The 27,275-nt window shown below is 38.8% G+C and overlaps 1 protein-coding gene across 2 annotated transcripts in view; it reads left to right on the top strand.

Moving 5' to 3' along the window:
• SPIDR (scaffold protein involved in DNA repair) overlaps positions 1-27,275 on the top strand; it is a 564,249-nt gene that overhangs the window by 513,701 nt on the left and 23,273 nt on the right. For both annotated transcript variants that reach the window (XM_080801921.1, XM_080801922.1), the window contains exons 12-14: positions 16,786-16,873; positions 18,029-18,172; positions 18,265-18,324. In XM_080801921.1, coding sequence (XP_080658047.1) covers positions 16,786-16,873; positions 18,029-18,172; positions 18,265-18,324 — 292 coding nt within the window. The remainder of the gene's footprint in view (positions 1-16,785; positions 16,874-18,028; positions 18,173-18,264; positions 18,325-27,275) is intronic.

The following is a 27,275-nucleotide window of genomic DNA, read 5'->3' as shown; positions in this document are numbered from 1 at the left end:
AAAAATAGTTTCTAAATGGAACCTCTGGACATAATTTCACATATATCAAAAAGGGATAACTAGGGAATAGGGGCTCAGAAAGGAAATGCCAGTTATTTAAACTTAACTGTTATTTTGGGGAAATTAAGACAAAGATTTATGAAAATGGGCACCTCACTAAATCATTCATCACCTTTATCTTTCAATGAAAGATCCTTAAGGTAAGAAAGCTATTTTGTAGCTCCTCTAATTTGTTTTTATTATCAGTGATAGTGAAAATCAAGACATTGATAAAGCATACAAAGAGAAAAAACCAAGAGATTGCAGTAAGGCTTGGCACGCCCACCAGATTGATCACAGGAAGTTAGAATGACAACCACAAACCACCTAAGAGATTCTCTTTGAACGTCACACGTCAAGCACTAACCATTGTCAAGACTACTGCCCTAATAGTACTTAGAAAAACTATTCAATAAAAACAAATTTGCATTGTAGTCCATTAGATAAAGAAATTCTGTTTTGACTATAGACTTTTACATGTTTCTTTTTCTTCCCTTATTCATTAACACATCACCTTACTGTGGACACATGGATGATGTCCTAGTTTCAGTTTTCAGAAGAGTTCACATTCTAGCAGAGAGGCTGTTTGGAAACAATAACAGTATCATAAGGTTTTTGCTGGAGTGAGTGGATATCCCCCTCATTTGCCTGAGTCAGTAGGAAAGCTTTAGCAAGAAGGCCTTCATGGTGTGACTTACAAGTTCATCAGGTTTCCAGGCAGACATCCATAGGAGAGCATTCTCCCAGCCATAAATTTATTTTCTCATTTTCTTTTGACCAAAAACAACTACCATTCAGAAGCCAAGTGTTACTTTTCCCTATGTCCTTTGTAGCAGTTTATATAGGTTTCAGTAAAAACCTGACAAACAAATGATAAAGTCAGAACCAAAATAGTCACAAATATTTCTTGGCCATAGGAAACAGTTTTTTTAGTATTAATGTCAAAACTATCTTTGATCTTCCTCCCTGACTTCACTACATACTCTCCCATAACCAAGAGACAAAATAGAACCAAGTTAATTTGTAATTAGTTAACTATATCTGCCAGGCCTATGCAAGGGGACCTGCTGGTTAAAAAACAAAACTCATACTTCCAAGAACTTTGCTGGACACTGAGCAGAGGCAACTGGGATTCGGTGTTGTTAAAGGGCACTGGTCTCAGAATCAATATATCTGATTTATATATGAGCTTTTATGTCTGCTGATTGATTGAAACTAATCCCATTCTTAGTTATCAATCAGAATAAATAGCATTTACTTCCCAAGACTATTAGGATAATTTAATGAGATAATACATAAAAGTGTTTCGTACAGTCTGAAACACCAAATAAACAGTGGTTCTTTCCTTCTTCCTCCTACTTTATTTTTTCATTTCTAATTAACTGAAAAGTAGAAATCTGGCCTGAATTGATCTAAGACTTTGTTGTCTTGTTTTTTATAAACAAAATGGAAAGAGAAAGACAACAGAGTAATTTAGAAGAATGATAATTAGAAATTGGAAGTGTTCCCCTTTTTTCCAAAAAGAATAGAAATCCAGTTGGAAATTGCCAGACCTTATCAACTGCCCAATCATAATGGGAAAGAATAGATCATAAAACCAGTAGAATTAAAAGTACAGAGAGATTTAGTTAAAACAAGGATCAAAGAAACCAGAAGGAAGATCAGCTGATACAAGAACACAAAAACAACCAGTACCTGTCCCTCCAGGTTAGCAGTTTATCTAGTTAATTTGCCTTGCAGCACATTAACTCTAGAATTCAGTAAATGAACAGGGTTTATTGTTTTTTTTTTTTCTTTTTCGTTCATTCCTTCTCTTGAAAGTCTCAACAATTCCTCATTCTTCCCCCTGCTGTCCTTTTCCTCATAAAAAGCATAATTATCTACCAGTAGGCTAGTAGTTTTAAAACTTTTGAACTTTTTTAAAAAATAGAAATCTATGGGCGCCTGGGTGGCTCAGTGGGTTAAGGCCTCTGCCTTCGGCTCGGGTCATGATCCCGGGGTCCTGGGATCGAGCCCTGCATCGGGCTCTCTGCTAGGCGGGGAGCCTGCTTCCTCCTCCCTCTCTCTCTCTCTCTCTCTCTGCCTGCCTCTCTGCCTACTTGTGATCTCTCTCTGTCAAATAAATAAAATCTTAAAAAAAAAAAAACCACAAAGTTTAAAAAAAAAAAAAAGAAATCTAAAGTACAATTGAAATGTGACAACAAATCTATGTGGAGCTATTCTGTTTATTCCTGGAAGGTGGATGAGTGGAGACAACTACAGCGTCTCTGCCTGGCTTCTTAGGGCTCTAGCAGCATAGTTTGAAAGTAATTATTGAGGATTAATTGCTCCTATAAACATTTTACATATGAATATAGTTTTTTCCTCCCTCTCTCAGGTTAATAGCCTGTGGCAATAGTTATTATGAGGGCATAGTTAACAATGTAATTCAGAAGCTGAATGGGAGTGTGTTCTTTTGTTAATCTCAAATACAAAATCAAATACTTAATTTAAATATGCCATCATTAGCTGGCCTTTCAGATTGGAGAATCTTTTACTTTTTTTTTTGAGAATCTTATACTTTTATTTTTAGATAGAATACTCTTAAATCTTTATGAATTTGCTGAAGAAACATCTGTCTGTTAGTATGGGGCACAGAAAGAAAAAGTTTCAGTGTCACTAAGGTCTGTCTTTCATTTAACCATCCAGCTAGCTGGCAAATTAGGTGATGTTATTCTGTTTTGAATGAAGAGCCTGAAGCTCACTGAAATTAAATAAGTTGGCTCCACATATGCGAGCTGGGCCTCAAGCCAGGTCCATCAAATTCCAAAGCCTGCATCTTTGATATTGGCAGCTGACATTTAATTACTTCCATTTTTAGGGGAATTCATTTCTGTAACTTTCCCATTCACTTTATGATTATAGTCCCTGGCCCTTAAATAAGAAATCCGATTACTTTTTGTCAGTGGTGTTGGTATTAATTTAGATTCTTGGTGTTTTCTATTGTTTTTATACAATAGCAATAAGCTATCTACTCTAGAATTATCTTGAGTAACCAGGAATACTATCAGATCCATAGTAAATAAATACGCTGAGTGCTTCAGGTTTAGTTAGAGAGTTTCTTTTTTCAGTTACTTAGACACATATTAAGGAAAATACAAATTCCAAGAAGGGTCATTTTCATTACCATTTTAATGGCAATTTGCTTCCTTCCTAAAATTGCCAACAATGATGTGGATGGTCATGAAGGCCACTGAACGTGGATCACACATTTGTAAAAACCTTACATTAGAACTTTCGATATTATCTGCAAATAAGATAATAATATAGCCACGTTGCTGTTCAAATAATTAATAGAAAGACTAAAGGAAAGTTAATGATCTCTCTTTCCACTTCGTATTCATTCCAGTGAGTGTGATCTTTCATACCTCTCTTCATGAATGTAAATACATCTTTAAACAAAGAGATAGGGTTTGCTTTTTTTCACATAATAATATCTTAAGGATTCCTGTCAGACATTCCGGTGTTTCCAGTTTTTCCACTTCAAACTGCAACAAACATCCTTGTGTGTGAATATACATGTCTGCTTTATTTACTGATCTTTTAAGTTAAACTTGTTTACTGTGAAATATAACAAACTATGAAAAATGCATAATTATAGAGTGTAGAATGATTATAAAGCACACCCATGAAGCCACTACAGAATTCGAGAAACAAAACATGATCAGTGTCCAGAACCCACCCCCAGTATGTGTCCTTCCTGGTGACATCTCCTGTCCCTCCGCTGGAGGTCATCTCAGTCCTCAGACTTCTTCTGTGTTTTTCTTTATAGTTTTAGCATTTTACATACATTCTTAAAAATGTAGTTAGCTTTGCCTGGTTTTGACCTTTATAGAGATGCTACCATGTGTGTGTATTCTTAAATTTTGCTTCTTTCACTTGCCAAAGTGATGCAACAGTCCCCAACCATACACAGCCCTGAGAAACTCAGATTGGGGGCCCTCACTTTGAGCACCTGTGTGTTGTTGATACTTTCTTATGCCAATAAACTTAGTAAGATACATGCATTTATTGTAGGTGACTCTGATTTGTTCATTTTCATTCTAGATTTGTGCACTTACCACAGGCTATTCCTTCATATAATCATTCTAGGCATTTCTGGACATTACAGACAGTGGCATAAGCCCAGTGATTTGTGGCCCCTAGTGTACAAGTGTGTGTCTGTCGTGGTAGGGAGGAGGGGGCTTGTTCACCCTCAGTAGGTAATGCTAAACTGGTTTCCAAAAGCAGGAGTTCCAGTCTCCTTGACTGTTAGCACTGTAAACTGTTCTTGCTGCTCTACTTTCTTTCCATTATTTGGTATTTTTAGATGTCCTTTCCTTATTTTCTCTAAACTTTGTTCTTTTTCAGCTTGATGGAATTATAGTAGAATCTCATTTTTGTTTAAATTGCAGTTCCTTGATTACTTACTGAGGCTGAGAAAGTTTTGCTGTGTTTATTGGACATTTGTATTTCCTCTTTGGTCTATTCAAGTCTGTTGCTTGTTGTTCTTTTGGAGTATTGAGCTTTATATATTCTGAACATGAGTCCTTCAGTGGTTCTATATGGTTTATGTATTATATAGGTTGTATGTCTTTTTGTTCTTTTTTTATTAGCTGAAATACTTAATTTATCAAAGTTGTCAATCTTTTCCTTTATGGTTACTGCTTTCATTTCACTTGTTTAAGAAATCCTTTCATACCCTGAGGTCATGAATGGGTACTTTGATTTGGGAGAGCATTCCCAAAGTGGAGTTGCTTGGGCCAAGAGTATGTAACTAGACTTGTTTTCATAACCCTACAGGCAGGCTTCATGGAGCATCATAAGCCTCTTTGAAATGACCCTTAGCTTTCCACGCTTAGCTTGACCACGCCCAGCACAGTGGGAGTCTGGGTCTCCCTCCCCCAGGTCCAAGAAATGTGCTTGCAGGTAATGAGATTAACCCAGGCATCCAGGGAAACAGTAAAATGTAAAAGTCAAAAGGGTGTTTATAATAACAAGGGCTACTATTTATTGTATGCCAGATACCATGCTGGATGTATATAGTCCTCAGAATAACCCCTTAAAGCAGATATTATTTTATCCATTTCAGAGATCATCAAGAGTAAATATTTGACCTTAAACATACTTTTAAATGGCTCCACAGCAAACTCTGCTTCTTTTATGGAGTCCTGAAGCATAATCTAGTTTGATTGTGCTTGGGTTGGGCTCGGGGGTACAGGGTAGTGTGGCCCACACCAAGTGATGGATCACAAAATAAACCACCACCTTCCCTTAGTTACTGTCTGTGATTGGAGGGGGATCGGGGGTGGAGGTAAGGCATGAGCGCCTCCCTGCTGCAGGCTCCCTCTCTATGACTTAAGCTTAGAAATTCCAGTTTCAGAACGCGGGATGGGGGCGTGGGTAGGGTGGTGGCTGACATTGCTTCCTGCCCTAGTAGTTGGGGAAAAGGTCCTGTGCCCCTGTGTTTCCATAGTTTTTCCCCTGAAGCTGTCCACGCAGTAGTGCAGATTGATTTATTAATTAGATTGGAACCCACTCACTTGGTAAAGAGTGTTTTATTGTTTTCTTCTTCATTATTTGACACCCCATTGTAAATTATTTCAGTCTTAGAGTATATGAAGGGAGGCAACTTGGTATGTGAAGTCATGATAGTCAATTGTAAGGAGGCAGTTTTGTTTTGCTTTGTTTTGTTTCCAAGAATCAGCATACTTGTAATAATGTTTGGTAAAAAACATGTATCAAAAAATATGGGCTGACAGCTTTTCTGTGGAAACGTGGGTGTTCCTGCCTCCACACTGGTGAGTGAATAAAACATGTGACACTTTTGAAATAATAAATACCAACTGGACACAAGAAAGACCTAGAACTTTGCAGACTTGCAGATAGCAACATGTTGCAGGAATTCCCTATTTCTCAATTAGTGTGTGTGTGTGTGTGTGTGTGTGTGTTTTGAGAGAGAGAGAGAAAGAGAGAGATTACCTGCTAAGGTAGAACAGAAACTTGCAAAGAACTTGTTCTATACAAAATTGTGCTAGTTAATATTTTTATATCTCGAATCTTGAAGAAAGAGTTGGCATTAGGAAGACCTTTTTTTAAAAAAAATTTATTTATTTATTTGACAGACAGAGATCACAAGTAGGCAGAGAGGCAGGCAGAGAGAGAGGGAGAAGCAGGCTGAGCAGAAAGCCTGATGCGAGGCTTGATCCCAGGACCCTGGAATCATGACCTGAGCCAAAGGCAGACGCTTTAACCCACTGAGCCACCCAGGCGCCCCAAGAAGAACATGTTTTAATATAAGCAATATGAGGCATTCCAGAGTTAGAAATTTATCTTACATAATTATAGCAGTCATTGAAAGGAATGGTGCAAAAAGCTTATTTTTTTTTTCAGTTTCTCCAGCTATCTACAGTTTGAAAAGTACCTTCCTGAAATTCTGTTGACTAGCCTTGAAAAATGTTATTCCCTACATCATAAAGTATTTGTGGGATATTCTTAGTAGGGAAATGTCTCTGTGGTCAAAATGCCTGATTTGATACCCTTGCTGGCTATTCAACCTTGGGAAAGGTATGTCCCTGCAGGGGAATGGCTAGAGGGCTGCATGAGTACCTGTGTACAGCTGCTAAGGTTCAGGCCCAACTAGCGGTGCATTCACAATGAATACAACCATCCCAGCAGTATTACTGAAAAGCTGTTTTATAGTATGCATTCTGTTGTTTTCAGTATCTTCCTCATCACCAAAGAAGGTTTAAATCTAAAATCACTCCTTGAAATTCAGCCATCAGTCAGAACAACCTATTCCAAAAGCTGTCCATGTCTTTACATAGATGTTTATGTATACTCAGATGAAAATGATGTCTTTTCATAGTATTCATGTTCTCCTTAGCTTCCATAAGCACTGGGCATCAGCACACATAGAGCCTCTATCTCAGAGTTCAGGGCAGGCCTGTGCAGGGCCATAGACTTACTCCCATGGGTCAGCTCCATACCTGACTCACCTGGAATATGGGCACACCCAGAAGGGGAACACAGAGCTAGTGCCACACATCCTGCCTGTCTTGATTTAGAAAAAGGAAGAGCAGGCATTATAAAAGAAGGGTGATAAGGATTGTCTACTTTTCCCCAGGCTCTCTCTCTCCTCTTTTCTCCCAGCCCTCATACTGCTTATTGGGTCCTGTGTAAGATTTCCAGTAAAGATGATAGCATCACTGTTTGGTTACGGAAGCCCCCCAACCTTTGGTTTTCCAGAAGCTTTGATATTTGTTTAGGTGAGAGCTTCTAGGAAAGGGAAGAAAAATGATGTTTATAGCAAAATCACTGAGCAGAACTGAAGAGAGTGCAACACTGGACCTATTTCAGGTCAGGGTTGGAGGTCTCCTTGCTGGAAATCCTTGTCTTAAGTTAATTATACTTTTCAAATATCAGTTTTATTGAGATTCTGTTTACACACCATAAAACTTACCCTTCTAAAAGTATACAATTTAGTAGTTTTTATATTCACAAACATCATTACTGTCTCATTTCAGAACATTTTTATCACCCCCCCAAAAAACCCCATACCCATTAGTATTTGCTTCTTATTCTCTCCAGCCCCTGACAAACACTAATCTGCTTTCTGTCTCTGGATTTCCATATACTGAACACCTCATATAAATGGAGCCATATAGTCTGTGGTCTTTTATGCCTGGTTTTTTGCACTTAGCATAATGTTTTCGAGGTTCCTCCATGTTGTGTCATGTAGTAGTACTTCATTCCTTTTTATGGCTGCCTGATACTCCATTATATGGACATACCAGATTTATTTATGTATTCATCAGTTGATGGACATTTAGGTTGTTGCCACTTGCTGACTATCATGAGTAATAATAACTGCTGTGAACACTCATATACAATTTATACATAATGATACATTTTAAATCACTGGTTATCTAATCTTATTAGGATCTCAAGTTTTCCATGGCTCCTATCAATTTTTTAAGGAACTCCTGGGCCATCTAGTAATGTTTTCTCTAGTAGACCAAACCCTTTTTGAAGGAAATATATTTCAGTTTCATGACAAAATCTTATTTAATTCGTTCAAAGTTCTCTTTTGAGTGTAATGAAGATGACGTAAAAGGACATAAAGGGACATAAGCTGCCTTCTGGAAGACAGTCTTTTTTCTTCTTAAATCATGTTAAAACTGTATTTATGACTAGCAGAGTCTGATACTAGATTAATTAAACAAACAAGTGTGATTAGACAGAAGAAGATTAGAAACCATAGGTTTCTAAAAAGAAAAGTCAAGGCTTATGAAAAACTCTCAAAGGGAAGAGAGAGGGAGAGAGCACAAGTGGGAGGAGCAGGAGAGGGAGAAGCTGGGAGTCTCAGCGGGTTCAGCAGGGAGCATATGTGGGGCTCAATCCCAGGACACTGAGATCATGACCTGAGCCAGAGCCAGACGCTTAACCGACTGAGCCACCCAGGTGCCCCTCACCTAGCTACTTCAAAAAATTTGTTTTTATGACTTCGTTGATTCTTTAGTTTCACTTTTTTTCTCTCGAGACCCCCATTCACGTGTAGCCTCCCCTCGCCTAGTAGAGAAGTGCCTTGGCAATGAGACCTGTGTCCCCAAGCGTGTGTGCACACATCCTTCCTCCCAATCTCTCCAGCACCACCTTCCCAGGACAGGCCAAAGGGCTCTGCCCATGAGAGTATGCCCAGCTGCTCTCCAACATAGCTCTCTGAGTGCCAGGATCTACAGAGGTGTTGTGATACCTGTGCTAAGATAACTTTGACCCAGATGATACCAGTCATGAGAAAGTTTTAAAATGTCACCAGATCCTGATGGAGTGGTTTGATATGGAGTTGGCTTCAGCCTCTTGCTGCTTGGATCACTGCCAAACTGTTTTTGTGGACCTGGGAACCTCTGTGCTCTCCCATGGCGTGGTGTGGGTGTGGCATGGACCCTCTGTAGGAGGTAGCAACACTGGAAGAAAGGGAGCCAGCCCTGCAAGATCACAGGCACCTGGCTGTGGGCTGTGGAGGGCACATGCTGGCTATAAGGCCTCTGAAGAAATACTTTCTTTTTACCTAAGTCTAAACTACCATGTGTTACTAGAAAGGGTAACCTTGAGCAAGTCATTTAATTTGCTGTGATTTTTATCTATACAAACAGGGTTGTAATGAAACTTAATATAGGTAAAATGCCAAAAAGAGTACTTGGCCCATAATTAAATTACCAAGTAATTATTCAATAGTTGTAATTATTATGGTTATATGGGGATTTTCAAGAGGGAATTCCTTACTAGGAAAGAGGATTTGTTGCCTTTACAGGATTCCTGGAGTGGTTTTGAACACCTGCGTGTGAGGCACCTCTGCTGTTCTCTTAGATACTGACAAAGGCATTCACAGTGGGAGTGCAGGCAATTCCTAGAGGTGGGCCTCTTCTCTTGGATGAGCAAGTGTGCCCCCGCCAACTGCTCTCATCCCCAGGAGACATTTTTCTTAGGATCCCCATAGGTTTTTCTCAACACTGCCAATTGGCCTGCTTCTGGAACTACTATATTCTTGTTGAGTGTTGGGCCACAAGAAAGTATAAAGTGATGAGAATTATTATATTATTTACAAGTAACCAGATGCATTGACCTAATTTTACAAAGAGTGGAAAGTTATCTTTACAACTGAAAATAATATTCCTGTCTAAGTTGAACACTATTAGTAATGATTCAGGAATAAGGAAGATATTATTTCTTAGATTGCACTGTGATTATATCTAAACATAGAACTTAACAGAAATGTTTGAAGCCTGTTATCTTCTTTTTTTTTTTTTCTTTAGCTCGTTGTCTTCAGATGAATAGGCGTTCAGGCATGTAGAGCCAGTGCTGGGTGAAGGAAGATGCACAGCATATGTCTTCTAATAGCAGGTGGCCATCATCCAGTGCATAGAGGGTGACAGACAGATATGAAGGGAAAATGGTGGAGTCAGTCTTAAGCAACATTAAGGCTTAAAGAACAGTTCTAACTTCTTGGTTGCAGAAGCCCTTTATACCCTTCAAAATAAATGAGAACCCAAGGAGAGTTTTTTAAGTTTTTTAACTTTTTAAGTTTTTTAACTTACATATTTGAGGGGCACTTAGTGCCTCAGTGAGTTAAGCATCTGCCTTTGGCTCAGGTTATGATCTCAGGGTCCTGGGATGGAGCCCCATGATGGGCTCCTGCTCATCGGGGAGTCTGCTTCTCCCTCTGCCCCTCCCCACATTGTGCTGACAGGCTCTCTCTCCAAAAAAATAAGGTCTTTTAAAAAAGAGTCTATAAAAAATACTTAGCATATTTGAAATTAAAACTGAAAAAAATTATTTATTAGTTCACCTAAAAATCCCAATAATAAACCCATTAAATAATAACATAAATAGCATTTTTATGAAAAATATTTTCTAAAACAAAACCACTTTAATGAGAAGAGTAGTATTGTTTTATGTTTTGCTGATCTCTTTAATGTCTGGCTGAATAGAAGACAGTGGAGTATCTTTTCTGCTGTTCATTCAAACTGAGTGTCATGCATCCTGTGCCTCTGGAAATCTCCACAGTGTACTCATGAGAAAGGAAAATAAAGTCCTAGAAAAAAGTTCTGGCCTTATAGGCCACCAAAAAAGGTGTCAGAGACCTCCAGGGCTCACAAAGTCCCACTTTGAGAAACATAACTCCAAAGTTTTCTATTTTCCAGATAATCTGTGTTGCAGAGTTCTGAGTACTACTATCATGGTAGTTATGGAGAAGTTACCAACTACATGGCCAATTTTAGGAACATTTTATACCCAAAATACATGCTGCTTGACTTAAAAAAATAAAAAAAAAAGATCTCTCTGTGTATGAACTAACTCAGTGGACCAGATTGCTTCCTTACGTTTTCCCTTCCTATTATAGTTGACAGCACCATTGTGGCTCAAATCTCCTGGAGCAAATTCCACTCTGTCCACACCCAAAAGAAAGTGATTCAGACAGTGTTAAGATTACCCAGTGGAGACTTGAGAGTAGTAGTTAGATAATACAGTATCAGATGAGGAAAACAACCCCGAAAATAACTCAGAAAACAGGCCAAGCAAGCAGGTAGTATCAGTTAATCTAGTATGCAGAGGGAGAAACTTGCCACCTTTACCTTCTTCCAGTGGGCTGGAGACCCTGAATGTCTTAGTTTCCCTTACTTGAGTAGTTGGTTTTCCAAATGACATTAATTATCTACCAGTCTAGATAAATAAGACTGAATATAATAAGACCAGAGGAAGTCGATCATTTGTTACACCAAGAATTTACAAAATTCATGTAAAAATATATAAACAGCATTATTTCAAATGGCAGGGAAGCTGCTGTTCTCAGCCAAAAGTTCTCTAAGTGGATATGCCCATTTCGTGTTTTCTGAGCATGCATAGCTTATTCAGTTCCGTGTACCATATTCTTGTCCTAGGATGGGGCACCTTGACTATTTTTAACCCCAGGAGAGGCATCTGAGTGTTGACACCATTTCAGATTCTTATGCCAAATTTATGAGGCTTTTTCTGGAGATGCCCTCAAGTTGGTCCGCTACCCCTGTAACTCTTGTTAGAAAGAAAGGAAGAGTTGAAAAACGTTTTTGAAAAGATTTTATTTATTTATTTGAGAGAGAGAGCAAGAAAGAGAGAACAGGAACAGAGGGAGAGGGAGAAGCAAATTTCCCCCACTGAGCAGGCAGCCGCTGGGGGTTGGATCCCAGGAACCTGGGATCATGACCTGAGCCGAAGGTAGACACTTAACTGACTAAGCCACCCAGGCCCCCTGAGTTGAAAACCATTTAAAGGAAATCTCTGATCCCACAGCCTGCTTATGCTGTTGGTCACAGGAGTGTCGTTGAAAAGAGTATACTTTGCATTTTGAGTAGTTATATCACTAGCTTATTCTATGCTAGTACTTTATACAACTAGACTATAAGAAAGTGATGGCTACATAGGATCTCTCTACTATCTTTACAACTTTCTGTAAATCTATAGTTAGTTCAAAGTAAGTTTTAAAAAAGCCAAATAATTTATTGATTAAATAGTTTAAAAACAGTAATAGTTAAATAACTGTGAATTACATGATATTACTTTTTTGGGAGTATATTTGAAAGTACCAAAAGATACCAATAATAGCAATAGCAGTTGCCATTTATGCCACACTCAGGCACAAAAGTTACATTCTCTCTAGTCCCCACAACCACCCTGGAAACATGTCCACAGCCCCATGTGGGGCTCCCGTGGAGGGAGGTCACAGCTAGGCTTAGATCAGACCTGTGTGTGACTAAAAAGGATCCTCTTTTCACTCTAAGACACTTCTCCCCAGTGGTTACCACTGTTTTAACAGACCCCTAACTTTTTGGTTTACAAAATGGGTAGTAAAAGTAATATATGTTCTTGTTAAAATATCAGAGTGTCCAAAAGGCATAAAAGTGAATATAGGAAAAAAAAATACTAAGAGGTCTTTTATAAATCCTTCCATATATAAAGTTTTGTGTTTCCAAATTTTTTTTAAAGATTTTATCTATTTATTTGACAGAGAGAGAGGGATCACAAGTAGGCAGAGAGGCAGGCAGAGAGAGAGGGAGAAGCAGGCTCCCTGCTGAGCAGAGAGCCCGATGTGGGGCTCGATCCCAGGACTCTTAGATCATGACCTGAGCTGAATGCAGAGGCTTAACCCACTGAGCCACCCAGGTACTTCTCATGTTTCCAAATTTTAAAAAAATATATGTATTTAACTTGCAAGCAAAATTGGATATATAACCCCACACATTGTTGGGAATGTAAAATGGTACAGCACTGTGTACAGCAATTTGGCAGTTCCTCAAAAAGTTAAACACAGAATAACCGTATAACCCAGCAAATCACTCCTAAGTTATCTACCCAAGAGAACTGAAAATGTATGTTCACACAGAAACTTGTGCATGGATGTTCATAGAGGCAGTTTTCATAACAGCTGAGAGGTGGAAATAACCCAAATGTCCACAAACTGATGGATGATAATATCCATACCATGGAATATTACTCAGCCAAAAAAAAGAATATAGTACTGACACATGCAATAACATGGACTAACCTTTAAAAAATGATGCTCAGTGAAAGAAGCAGATATTAAGACCACATATTATATTATTTCATTTATTTACAGTGTTCATTAAAATAGCAAGTAGAACAGTAGCAAGAGTGACTGCTGATGGGCACAGCAAGAATTGTAATATTGGCATGATAAAACATTCTGAAAGTAGTGGTGAAAGTTGCACAACTCAATGAATACACTAAAAATCAGTGCATTGTATACTTGAAAAGTATGAATTTTTTCATTTGCAACATATTTCAATTTTTAAAATGGGGTTTATACCACCTTCTATGTTACTATGGTACAGTAAAGAATTCGAGGTGTTCATATTGCTTCACATCTCACACAGAAGGGAGTATACCCCTTTCAACAGTCCCCAGAGACCCCAATCAAAATACTACTCATTTTTTGTGGCAAATACAATTTTTTACTGTGGTAAAATATTCATAACAAAGTGTACAAAATGTATTTTAAGTGTGCAATTTGGTAATTATAATTTTAATATGTGCATGTATCTTGATGTCTTCCCATTTAAAAGGTACATCTGTTACTATAAATAAAAATATAGAAGCTGCCTAACTTTGTGAGATGTGACCCAAATTTTTCTGCAAAATCACTTTATGCAATCTATAAATTAGGATATATCCTAAGAAGTTTATTCTGGCAAAATGATGTTTTCAGATTTTTAAATGATATTTATAAATATAATGACTTTATATGTCCTTTTTCTCCCTCTATTTTAATTAAACATTTATTTTATAAACTTTTTTAAAAATTAGAATATAAACTTTTGGTGGCCTCTGCCCTGTCAGGCAGCTTGTTTGTTGTTTTAAACATTTTAAAGGGATGGCTTTTTAGAAAGAATGAGTTTCCTATGCAACAAAGTGAAACCTTATGCAAAAATGAGTAGTAAGGAATGAACTGAAGTGGGAAAAACAATACACTCTAACTGTGCCAAAAGTTAGCTTCAGCACAAAGTCTGTCCCAGTTAGAGGTTGGACTCATTTCGAGGAATGTGTGTGCTGCCCGAGAGGAAGGTTCTAGTTCACAGAGCAGCAGCAGGCATCTGAATCATATGTATTTTCCAAAACAGGAGAGAAGCTGATTTATTATAAGACAACGCTTTTTATTTAATGCATAGGGGTCCTATTCCTAAGAGTCTACATTAAAATATAAACTTGTAACCAGTCCAAACTTTTAAAATTAGCCAATAGCATCCTCTAAATTAGCATCATTAAATTCAAATAGAACTTTTCTAAGGCTATGTTCATAGTACAGCACTTCTCAAAGAAAATTCCAAGGGAACACTTATTTCTTGGGATATTAATAGTGATTACACCAAAAAGGATTTCATGGATATAAATTGAAAAACCTTCCGTTTGTCCAGATTTTACATGTGTCTTTTACACAAAGTTTTCCAGAATCTGCCATTCCAGTTTGTCCTGCTAAGCCACAGATACGCTGCACAGGGCAACCCTAACTGACCACAGAACCCTGTCGTCATGGAGTTTATGGGACTCCAAACAACAGAAGCATGTATCAAGTACTTATTCTGAGCATAGAAACCCTCATAGATGCTGTACATGCATGCAACTTTTTTAGGGTGTCACAGTACATAACAGGCAGAGCTAGAGTGAGACCCAGGTCTGACTCCAAAGCCCATGCTACACCCACACCCTCTTAAATAACGGGCTTGAGTAAAGTCCTAGCATTGTCTTAGAAATGTAGTCAGATCTAAGGTGAGAAACGGGTTATTTATTGGTATAGAAAATTAGTCTGTCCTTGAACATTGCATTTCTCAGACTTACAAATAGGAAATGAGCATATCAAAGGTGCTAGGTCTGATTTCTGCAATGAAGTATGTAGGCGCTTGTGGGTATCAATTATTCATTCACCAAGTCTTTTTGACCACTTCGTATGAACTGGGCACTTCTCTGCAGCAGTGGAAATAAATAACTGGGATAAATCCATGCCCATCCCCTGGGGAGCTCACATCAAACAGTGAGGGGATGGCCGAGAAACAGGAGTCAGGAGGCATGCTCAGTGAAAAGAAAGCAGCCAAACCTGGAACAGGAAGTCCTGGGCACATGGCAGACAGGGAGCAAGTGGACAGTCCATGTCCTGTTGCCCCTCTCCCTCTCCCTCCGCCTCACCCAGAGGCACAGTGGGCCCACCCAGTTCCTTAGTCTTGGGGAAGGGCAGTGAGAGGTCAGATGAAGTCATCTCTCCTCTGAGCCTTCCCTGACAGCCTTTCCTGACCTTAGCCAGCCCTGGTCACTCACAGCCCTGTCCATCACTCACACAAGTAGCGGCAGCAGCCTACTTCTCAGAAATAACCGAGAGGGAGAGAATGAATTTTCATTAGGCATTCCTTTTTTAGCATGTGATTTCCTGCCTTTGCTTATTTTTTGTGCTTGATTTTGACCCAGAACCTGAAAATTCACAGGAATGATACTGAGCTGGGTGTCTATCACAGGCCACACTCTGCATGGGCTTTTTCTGTTGTAATTGGTGTAAGAAACCAAAAGGAGGTGGGGAAGTGCTTGAGTCTTGCTCTAGTACATGATTTGCAGGTTCTGAGTTGCTCAGGTGTGTTAACTGCTAGATCCTAAGCCCCTGAAACAGTACTTGCTATTAAACACTGAAGAAGTAATATATCACATTAGTTATTAGGGACACAAGCTTTTTAAAAGGTAACTAACATATTATATATTAACATTGTTGAAACTTAGAGCAAAATCTAAGAAGCCATTGTGAGATATGCATGTATGATACACACTCATACATATAGTAACTAAAACGGGATTTTTTTTTATTGTGGTAAAATGGACATAATACAAAATTTTCCACCTTAACCATTTTTAGAGGCATTGAGTGCATTCACAATATTGTACATCCATCACCCTCATCCATCTCTAGAATGTTTCCATCTTCCCAAACTAAAACTCCAAACCATTCAACACTAACTGTCCATTTCCCATTCCCTCGGTCCCTAGCAACCGCCATTGTACTTTCTGTCTCTGTGAATTTGACTCCTCTAGGAATTTCATGAGTGGAATCAAAATATTTGTCCTTTTTTGTCTGGCTGTATTCTTTATTTTAGATAATTTGATAAATAGATAATTTTCTTTTTATCTGAGTAATACATACCTGTTTTGGAAAAAGATAGGAAACACATAAAAGCCAAATGAGGAAAGTGAATATCACTTCTGAGCTCTGCTCAGATACCCACTAAAATCATTTTTGTATCTTTCAGTCTCCTTTTCCTTTGACTTATTACATGGAGGTACATGTATATAAATATACATAAAGACATTGTAATTTGTTGCCAGCTTTTCACTTAGCAAGGTATCAGAACCATTTTTCCATGTCTTTAAATATTTTCTATGTAACCATTTCAATGGCTGTATAATACTTCATTGGGAGATATATCATAATTTAATGAACAATATCCTTTCTGTTCTTGTGCAGTTTCAAAGATCTGTTTGTCTGTGTGACCCTGTCTTCCCCATCTGAATCAACAGGGATGCTGAATGGTATCTCCCTGGCATTAGGGATGGTGTCTGTTAAACAAAACTGCATAGGACCAGGTCATAAAGAGGCACTTAAGTGACGAATACTACCAACAACATCTTTTCTTTTTCCAGGACAGCAGGGCTCTTCAGTTTGATCGATACCCTGTGGCCTCCAGTGATGCCTCTGAAAGCACCTGGTCATGGCCAAGCCTGTGAAGAGGTAAGCCAGCATCTAAAGAGCTTCCCCTGGTCACTGCCTGCTCTATGCCAGTTGCTGAGCCAGGCCCTACCCCTAGTCCACATCCCTGAAAAGGGTAGGTCCAGTGACTGTGAGTCAGGAGGACAGAAATTCAGACTTGCTCATCTCACTCCACAGTCCAAACTCTGGCTGCTTTCTCTGCTTGTGCCATACTCCCCATTCTTGAGGTTAATTTACGGCTATGTTTTTAAACCACAGCCATTGCATACCATTGCAACAATTAGGGTCTTAGCTTCATCCTAATTAAGACACAGGATGTTTTCCCCACCACCTCCCAATCACTATTAGAACCAAGCCTCAGTTACCAGATAGAGCACAAACTCATAACCTAATAAATAAATTCCGTGGATATTTTTTCAACCACCAGGTGAGCCAGGGATTTCCATTTTCCTGCAGCATCAAATTGTCGATGGTAGTTGCTCACGTGTAGCAAAACTGATCAAAATTTGTCCCTTCTTCTGCATCCTGAGTTTTATCCGGTAGACTGACCAGCAGCTACTTTGGGCCCCAGCTCCCAAAGCTAAAAACGGGGGGCCATCTTGTTTATGTGGTAGCTGACTTCCTAGTAGGCTGCAAGAACTGTGACTCTGTATAGTGCTAGACCAAGAAAATAGTTGTCAAAAATGCCCAATTCTAGATTATTTAAGAGGAAAAAGTTTCCAAATATTTTCTGGGGGCGCCTGGGTGGCTCAGTGGGTTAAGCCTCTTCCTTGGCTCGGGTCATGATCTCAGGGTCCTGGAATCGAGCCCCGCATCCGGCTCTCTGCTCAGCGGGGAGCCTGCTTTCCCCTCTCTCTCTGCCTACTGCTTTGCCTACTTGTGACCTCTATCTCTGTCAAATAAATAAATAAAGTCTTAAAAAAAAAAAAAGAATACTCTGAAGAATGAAATTTTTAAATGAAGTCTTGAATCCATAGTAAACTCAAAAAGTTAATTCATAAAGTTCTAATGCTTGGTCCTAAATATAAACAAAAGAATCTATTTCTTATACAACCTTCCAGATAAAAAGAATACATCTGTGAATAAATGTCTGTATATTAAAGAGTGGATTTTAATAGTATATTTAAATCTTTTACTAGCATATTTATGTTCTACCGTTGCCTTCATTTTAAACAGGTAAAAAATCACATGCCTCCTCCTAGCTTCTGTTACATCCTTACTGCTCATCCAAATGTGGGGCAAATTGATATAATTGAAGAAGACCCTATTTCTAAACTTTACCAGCCTCCAGTTCCCCACTTCTTAAAAGAAATTCTCCAGGTAACATCTGTGTTTCTAACGGGGTCTTTAATTATTCTTACTGTATTTTTATGCTTTTTGTGATGTTCTAATCATTTTCAATGCCTTTCCAGACTAGTGATCTTAGTACCCGTTGCAGTTTCTATGCCAGAGTGATTTATCAGAGACCACAGGTAATCAATCCCTCCTCCTTTCTCTCTCTGATAAGGTGTTATAAAATTTATTAAAGGATAACCTCTCATAGAAATTAATGGAGTGCTAAAATAGAAAAGCATTTTAAAAATCCATTTATGCATGATCCATGCTGAGGCAATTAATCCATTACTTGTGCAGGTGCAGCCTGCCAGCCACTGTGGTAAGTACTACGTATGAAACAACTTAGGCATAGCTCACTTGAAAGGTTCTCAGCCCAGCACTATGAGTTCCTTTTCGGCACACAGACTGTAGAAAGGAAAGAAAGGAGGTGGAAGAAAGAGTCTTGGGGTTGAGCTTAGCCCCTGTTATAACTGTCCAACAGCTCTGAGCCATCAATAAGGAAAGGAAGCCCTGTAGCCCCAGGGAGGTCTCAGCAGTGCTGGGGAGCTGCAGCCTAGAGGAGCTACCTGTTGGCTGCCTTCCTACTCACCAGATCAGCAAGAAGTAGACAAGAGAAAGGGATGTTTTTGGCAAGCTGAACATATGGTGTAAGTTCTGCAAGAAAGAAACCTCTGGTTGACCTTAACTCCATGCAAATCTCACCTGCAGTATACAGAACATCCCATTGTTCAATCCTTATTTTCCTTTTCTCTGTTCACCTTTTAGTGAATTTGTACCTCTCCTAAGGAATAAGAGAGTGATTAACATTAGTTAGTCACAGTCCTTCTTGTGAGCCATCCCAGAATTTGGATAAGCAGGCACAAGGACAGGCCCACAGTGACGATGAGGTCCAGGCACCTGGTGTGTCTCTTACCTTCCAACCCTGAAGTGAAGTGAAGGCTGACTGAGAACTCCCCCACCCACCATCTGCAGGACGCTCAGTATGTTAAGACATGCTTGGCATCTGCCACATTCCTGTTATTCTAACACACATTCCAGGTTGTAGGGCTGTAACATCAGGCTGTGCAGCTGCCATTTACTCTGCAGATAGAACACTGATCTCAGAGGCAATATACCCCATGTTCCTATCCACAGAGCCTCAGTTGCTCAAAGCCCCAGCTGACAGCAGACATGGAAAATCAAAAACAGGTGTCAGATATACCATTTCTAGTCTCGACAATAGCCCCAGTGGATGGGCGCCCTAGGACAGAGAAAAACGAACTGCAGATCATCTGCCTCACTGGATGAAGGGACCCTGCATTGGGACTGGTTGAAAACACTGATAACCTCCTGCCCCAAGTTCTCTGCCAAGAAATATGCTTCCACTAGCCTAGGTGCAGCCTGCCAGCAAGTATGGGTTTCAGTGGGTGTATGTACTAAAGAATTGGTGGTACTTAGGATGTGTAAGTGCTTGGAACACAATGGAACAGATTCCTCAATGCACTAAAATCTTCCACCTTCTGTATTTTGTTTGTGGAACAGAGAATCACCAGAAACCAACTTCCTCAAGGAGAAATTGAAACAAGCTAAGTCCCAGGGGCACTGTGTGTTCAAGTATATATTCTACAGTGTATACATTCTACAGTGACCGTTGACTTTAAGAATGGCACAGTGAGGGGCGCCTGGGTGGCTCAGTTGGTTAAGCAACTGCCTTCGGCTCAGGTCATGATCCCGGAGTCCCAGGATCGAGTCCCACATCAGGCTCCCAGCTCCATGGGAAGCTTGCTTCTCCCTCTGACTTTCTCCCCTCTCATGCTCTCTCTCACTCTTTCACTCTCAAATAAATAAATAAATAAATCTTAAAAAAAAAAAAAAAAAGAATGGCACAGTGAGTCACTGCAAGAACCTGAGTTATCAAAGAAGATTCAGTTGTATTTTCATTATACAAATGGCTAAGTCATGCAAGTGAAAGACATATTTTTTGTATTTAACTTTTTTTAAGATTTTTTTTTCAGTGAAAGGAAATAAATTTCCATTTATTAATACTACTAAATATTCTGCTTGCCACATCTCTCCCCAGGCACTGTAACTGATGAACAGTTATGACAACAGCCACCATTCAATGAGCTAAATGAAATAATCTCTGTACCAAGCATAGCTGTTTACATACATTTCCTTATTTTTTTATTTTTTATTTTTTATTTTATTTTATTTTTATTTCTTTTCAACGTAACAGAATTCATTGTTTTTGCACCACACCCAGTGCTCCATGCAATACGTGCCCTCCTTAATACCCACCACCTGGCTCCCCCAACCTCCCACCCCCGCCCCTTCAAAACCCTCGGGTTGTTTTTCAGAGTCCATAGTCTCTCATGGTTCACCTCCCCTTCCAATTTCCCTCAACTCCCTTCTCCTCTCCATCTCCCTATGTCCTCCATGTTATTTGTTATGCTCCACAAATAAGTGAAACCATATGATACTTGACTCTCTCTGCTTGACTTATTTCACTCAGCATAATCTCTTCCAGTCCCGTCCATGTTGCTACAAAAGTTGGGTATTCGTCCTTTCTGATGGAGGCATAATACTCCATAGTGTATATGGACCACATCTTCCTTATCCATTCGTCCATTGAAGGGCATCTTGGTTCTTTCCACAGTTTGGCGACCATGGCCATTGCTGCTATAAACATTGGGGTACAGATGGCCCTTCTTTTCAATCCATCTGTATCTTTGGGGTAAATACCCAGTAGTGCAATTGCAGGGTCATAGGGAAGCTCTATTTTTAATTTCCTGAGGAATCTCCACACTGTTCTCCAAAGTGGCTGCACCAGTTTGCATTCCCACCAACAGTGTAAGAGGGTTCCCCTTTCTCCACATCCTCTCCAACACACGTTGTTTATTGTATTATTAATTTTGGCCATTCTAACTGGTGTAAGGTGGTATCTCAATGTGGTTTTGATTTGAATCTCCCTGATGGCTAGTGACGATGAACATTTTTTCATGTGTCTGATAGCCATTTGTATGTCTTCACTGGAGAAGTGTCTGTTCATATCTTCTGCCCATTTTTTGATATGATTATCTGTTTTGTGTGTGTTGAGTTTGAGAAGTTCTTTATAGATCCTGGATATCAGCCTTTTGTCTGTACTGTCATTTGCAAATATCTTCTCCCATTCCGTGGGTTGCCTCATTGTTTTGTTGACTGTTTCCTTTGCTGTGCAGAAGCTTTTGATCTTGATGAAGTCCCAAAAGTTCATTTTCACTTTTGTTTCCTTTGCCTTTGGGGACATATCTTGAAAGAAGTTACTATGGCTGATATTGAAGAGGTTACTGCCTATGTTCTCCTCTAGGATTCTGATGGATTCCTATCTCACCAAGACTGCATGGTACTGGTATAAAAACAGACACATAGACCAGTGGAACAGAGTAGAGAGCCCAGATATGGACCCTCAACTCTATGGTCAAATAATCTTCAACAAAGCAGGAAAAAATATACAGTGGAAAAAAGACAGTCTCTTCAATAAATGGTGCTGGGGAAAATTGGACAGCTATATGTAGAAGAATGAAACTCGACCATTCTCTTTTTAAGATTTTTAAGTAATCTCTACACCCAGCCTGGGGTTCAAACTTAACAATTCCGAGATCAAGAGTTACCTGCTCTATTAACTGGGCCAGCCAGGCACCCCCTTAACTTTTATTTTGAATAAAAATATTTTAAATTTTTAGATTCATAGTAATTATAGATTCACAGTAGACTTCAAAGAAATATATAGTGTACACCCTCTCCTGTACTAACACCCCTTACCCACAATAGCCACCATACAATACCCAATACAACACCCAAACCAAGAAACTGACATTAGTACTAATCTGGTGTCATCATTATAATTATGTTATTTCATGATCGTTACACAAATGAAAGCATGCAGTATATATTAGTGTTGTTTCCTAGGCCAGTTGCACAAAGTACCAAAAACCAAATTGCTTAAAACAACAGAAATTTATCATTTCACACTTGTGGGGGCTAGAGGTCTGAAATCAAGGTGTCAGCAGGGTCATGCTATGACAGCTCTGGGGAATACCCCTCCTTGCCTCTTCCAGCTTCTGGTGTCTGCCAACAATCCTTGGCCTTCCTTGGCTTTATATACACATCACCCCAGGCTCACGGCCATCTTCACCCTATGTGTCTTCATGTTGTCTTCCCTCTGCACCTGTTAGTGGCCAAATTTCCTTTTTTATAAGGACTTCAGTGAGATTGGATGAGAGACTGTTGTCATGATTTCATCTTGACTTGGTTAAATTTGTAAAGACCTTATTTCTAAATTACATTCTGAGGTACTAGAATTATGACTTCAGTTGATCTTTTTGGAGGGATACAATTTGACCTGTAACAGCTACTTTGGTGGTGCTGTTGGTGGTGGTGGTGGTGGTGGTTGTCATCGTCATCGAGATTGATCCAGGGAAATAATGATGTTGGAAATCCTTTCATATGTTTATTTGCCATCTGAATAATTTCTTTGGTGAAAGGTCTATATGTGTCCTTTGCCCATTTTCCGTTTGGATTATTTCTTTTTTACTGCTGAATTTGGAAGTTCTTTATATATTCTGTATACAGAGCCTTTGTCAGATATATGATTTGCAAATATTTCTCAGGGTCTATAATTTATCTTTTTATCCTTTCAACAGCGGTTTTTCCAGAGCAGAGTTTTTCATTTTTATGCAGTCAAATTTATTAACTTTCCCTTATAGATCATGCTTTTATCATAAAGTCTAAGGCAAGCCAAGCCATTTTGCCTAGTTTTAGGTCCCAAAGTTTATCTTTTATGTTCTTTTCTAGAAGATTTATAATTTTACATTTGAGTCCATCCTGTATTTTGAGTTGATTTTTTTAATAAAGTATGTAGTTTAGGTCAAGGTTCCCTTTTTTTGCCTAAAGATGTCCAGTTGTTCCAGCATTATTTGTTGATAGGCTGTCCTTCCTCTGTTGAAATGCTTTTGCAACTTTGTCGAAATTAATTGGGCATTTTTGTGTGGAACAGATCTATTTTTAATAAAATTTTAGCAATTAGATTGTACACTGCTTTGAATTAATTGGTTATTTGTGTCTTTTTACAGATGATACCCCAATGGTAAAGATAATTTGATAGTTAATTTCAAAGGAAATTAGACCATTTTGGCTCATCAGGAGATTGAAAAAGAGATAGTAAGCCAAATCCAGGGTATTTACAAAGAGTATCTAAAATATTTGAAGACTGTCAGAAAAACTCCCAGCTGCAGATAATCTTGTAGAAATCTTTGCCCTAAGATATCTGCTGTTTTTTCAAATGTGATTTTGCTAGTTGTTCCCCCAAATCATTTATAACTCCACAGTCCAACATAGTATCATGCACTGTACTTAGTTGTCATGTCTCTTTCTTCTTCAAGTGGAATATTTCTGCATCCTTGCTTATCTCATATGACCTTGACAGTTTTTAAGAATAGAGATCAGTACGTAATAGAATTTCTCTCCATTTAGATTGACCTGATGTTATCTCATGAATAGATTCAAGGTATGCATCTTTTTCAGGAATACCACATAAAAATACTGTCTTCGTATCAGGAGGCACACAGTTGATTTGCCCCAGTGCTATGATATGTTATCAATTGATTAAGATGGTGTTTTCTAAGATGCCCAACATCACTCATCATTAAGGAAATACAAATCAAAACTATAATGAGATACCTGTCAGAATGGCTAAAATTAACAACACAGGAAACAACAGGTGTTGGCAAGGATGCATAGAAAGGAGAACCCTCTTGCACTGTTGATGGGAATGCAAACAGGTGCTGCCACTCTGGAAAACAGTACTGGAGTTCCCTCAGAAAGTGAAAAATTGAAGTACCCTATGATCGAGCAAATGCACTACTAGGTATTTATCCAAAGGATACAAAAATACAGATTTGAAGGGGCATATTCACCCTAATATTTATAGCAGCTATCATAAATAGCCAAATTATGGAAAGGGCCCAAGTGTCCATCAACTGATGAAAAGATAAAGAAGATGTGGTCTATTTGTAGACTGGAATATTACTCAGCCATCAAAAAGTATGCTATCTTGCCATTCCAACAACGTGGATGGAGGAGCTAGAGGGTATTATGCTAAGTGGAATAAGTCAGTCAGAGATAGAAAAATACCATATGATTTAACTCATGTGAAATTTAAGAAACCAAACAAAAGGGAAAAAAAAAAGAGAGAGAGAGAGGCAAACTACAAAACAGACTTCTTTTTTTTTTTTTTTTTTTTTTTTTTTTAATTAAAGCATGGGGACAGGACCCATGGGCAGGAAGATCTGCTTAAAAAACAGACTCTTAACTATAAAAAAGAACTGAGAGTTACTGGAGAGGAGGTGGGTGGGGATGGGCTAAATGGGTGATGGGTATCAAGGAGGGCACTTATGATGAACACCGGGTACTATATGTAAGTGAAGAATCACTAAATTCTCCACCTGAAGCTGGTATTACACTATATGTTAACTAACTGGAATTTAAATAAAAACTTGAAGGGAAAAAAAGGTGTTTTCTAGACTTCTCCACTCTGAAGTTAACTAATAAGTATCTCATACTTATAAATAAATTAATAACTATGTAACAAGTATTTATAGGAAGATACATTGAGTGATCTTGCCTGAATGTCAAGAATGTCAAATCGTACCTTTTACATTAAGTAGTTGGCATTCAGCTATACTTATGAGCTTATTTCCCTGATTTATTTATGTATTCACCATTTATATCAGTTTGGACCAGTGGATTCAGTTTTGTTCAGTGGATTAGAATCTCACTGTTGTTTAGTTTGTTGTTTGGATTTACCAGATTCAAGCTGGTTCGTGAGGTCTTTGGTTGTGTTCCTATCATTCTTTAAGTATGTCCTTACTTTCTGACACAGTGAGATGTTTCAGACTCATCTGTGCTTTCTCTATTCTGGAAACAGCCATCTCTTGAAGGATCCATGGTTGATTTTAATAGAGAATGACATTTAAAAGCAAAGGTCTGGGTACTAGATGGGCTTACTGCTATTGGGAGGTTATTGTCTCTTGGCCCTCCCAATGGACAGAGCAAAGAAGTGTATGTGTGTAAACTCATGCACATGTGCCCATAAATCCATACCTATTTCTTTCCATCTATTCATCTATATCTGAAATCATGAGTTTATACCAGTATCTCCAATTGTAGATCATTACCACAGAACTGACTCTAGGTTTCTCTATTTCCATATTTATAACTCTCTTATCCAACAGTGAGAAACCTGGCTCTCATTTTCCTCCATATAATTTAATCTAATTTCCAATCTGTAATCAACCTCCCAACCATGTGAGCTACCCCCTACACCCCAAACCATAGTTCCTCACCATCCAAGTCACTTTCTTTGCCCAGTCCTGTTAGTCAGCCAAATGGAATCCTCAGCCTGATTATGCCATCCACAACAGTAGCACCAACTGAATCTCAGGCCAGCCAGGTTCTCATGGTCCAGCCCTGCTGACCACAAGGGTCTTCCCAGGCAAAGCATTCTTCCCATTTGGATATACTGAATCCTAAACCTTGAGCAAGGGGAAAGGGAAAAATGCCATTATAATTAACTTGAGAAGGTATTACAACTTTTGTAGAAACAAGAAAATTATAATAATAATAAAAAAGACTAAAAGAGAAAGATCATTACTGGAGTTAAGATGGCAGGGTAGTAGGGGAGACACTGAGCTTTCCTTGTCCTTGGAACACAACATCCAACTATTCTGAATAGTTGAATTACTCTGAATATAAATGGACTAAATGCTCCAATCAAAAGACAAAGGATATCAGAATGGGGGTGCCTGGGTGGCTCAGTGGGTTAAGCATCTGCCTTCAGCTCAGGTCATGATCTCTGGATCAAGCCCCATGTCAGGCTTCTTGCTCAGCAGGAAGTCAGCTTCTCTCTCTCTCCCTATGCTCCTCCCCACACTTGTGTTTTTTTTTTCCTCTCCCTCTCATAAATAAATGAATAAAATCTTTAAAAAGAAAGAAAGAAACTCACTGATAATACTACAATAATAGTAGGGGACTGCTATTATTAAGTCCCACTGAGTGGGACTTAACACCCCACTCAGACCTATGGACACATCATCAAAGCAGAAGATCAAAAACAAAACAAGAGATTTGAATGACACACTGGGCCAGCTGGAGTTCACAGATATACTCGGAGAATTTCATCTTAAAGCAGCAGAATCTTCTCAAATACTCATGGAACATTCTCCAGAATAGATCACATCCTGGGTCACAAATCAGGTCTCAACAGGTACAAAAAGATTGGGATCATACCATGCACATTTTCAAACCACAATGCTATAAAACTTGAAATCAACCACAGGAAAAAATTTGGAAGGCCCACAAATATATGGAGGCTAAAGAACATTCTACTAAAGAATGAATGGGTCAACCAGGAAATTAAAGGAGAACTTAAATATACATGGAAACAAATGAAAATGAAAACACAACACTTCAAAACCTTTGGGATGCAGCAAAGTTGGTCCTAAGAGGGAAGTATATAGCAATACACGCCTTTCTCAGGAAACAAAAGTCTCAAATATACAACCTAAACTTACCCCTAAAGGAGCTGGGAAAAGTAGAGCAAATAAAGCCTAAATCCAGAATATATATTAGAGCAGAAATCAATGATATAGAAATTAAAAAAAAAAGAAACAGTAGAACAGATCAACAAAAGTAGGAGCTAGTTCCTTGAAAGAAATAAGATCAATAAACCCCTAGCCAGACTTATCAAAAAGAAAAGAGAAAAGACCCAAATCAATAAAGTCATGAAAGAGGAGAGATCACAACCAACACCAAAGAAATACAATTATAAGAGAATATTATGAACAATTATATGCCAACAAATTTGACAACCTGGAAGAAATGGATGCATTCCTAGAGACATATAAACTACCCCAACTGAAACAGGAAGAAATAGAAAACCTGAGCAGACCCATAACCAGCAAAGAAATGGAATCAGTAATCAAAAATTACCTAACAAACAAGAGTCCAGAGCCAGATGGTTTCCCCGGGGCATTCTATCAAACACTTAAAAAAGAATTAACACCTATTCTTC

Source organism: Martes martes (genome assembly GCF_963455335.1).
Source record: "Martes martes genome assembly, chromosome: 4".
NCBI classification, from domain to species: Eukaryota; Metazoa; Chordata; class Mammalia; order Carnivora; family Mustelidae; genus Martes; species Martes martes.
This window is presented reverse-complemented; position numbering and strand designations above follow the sequence as displayed.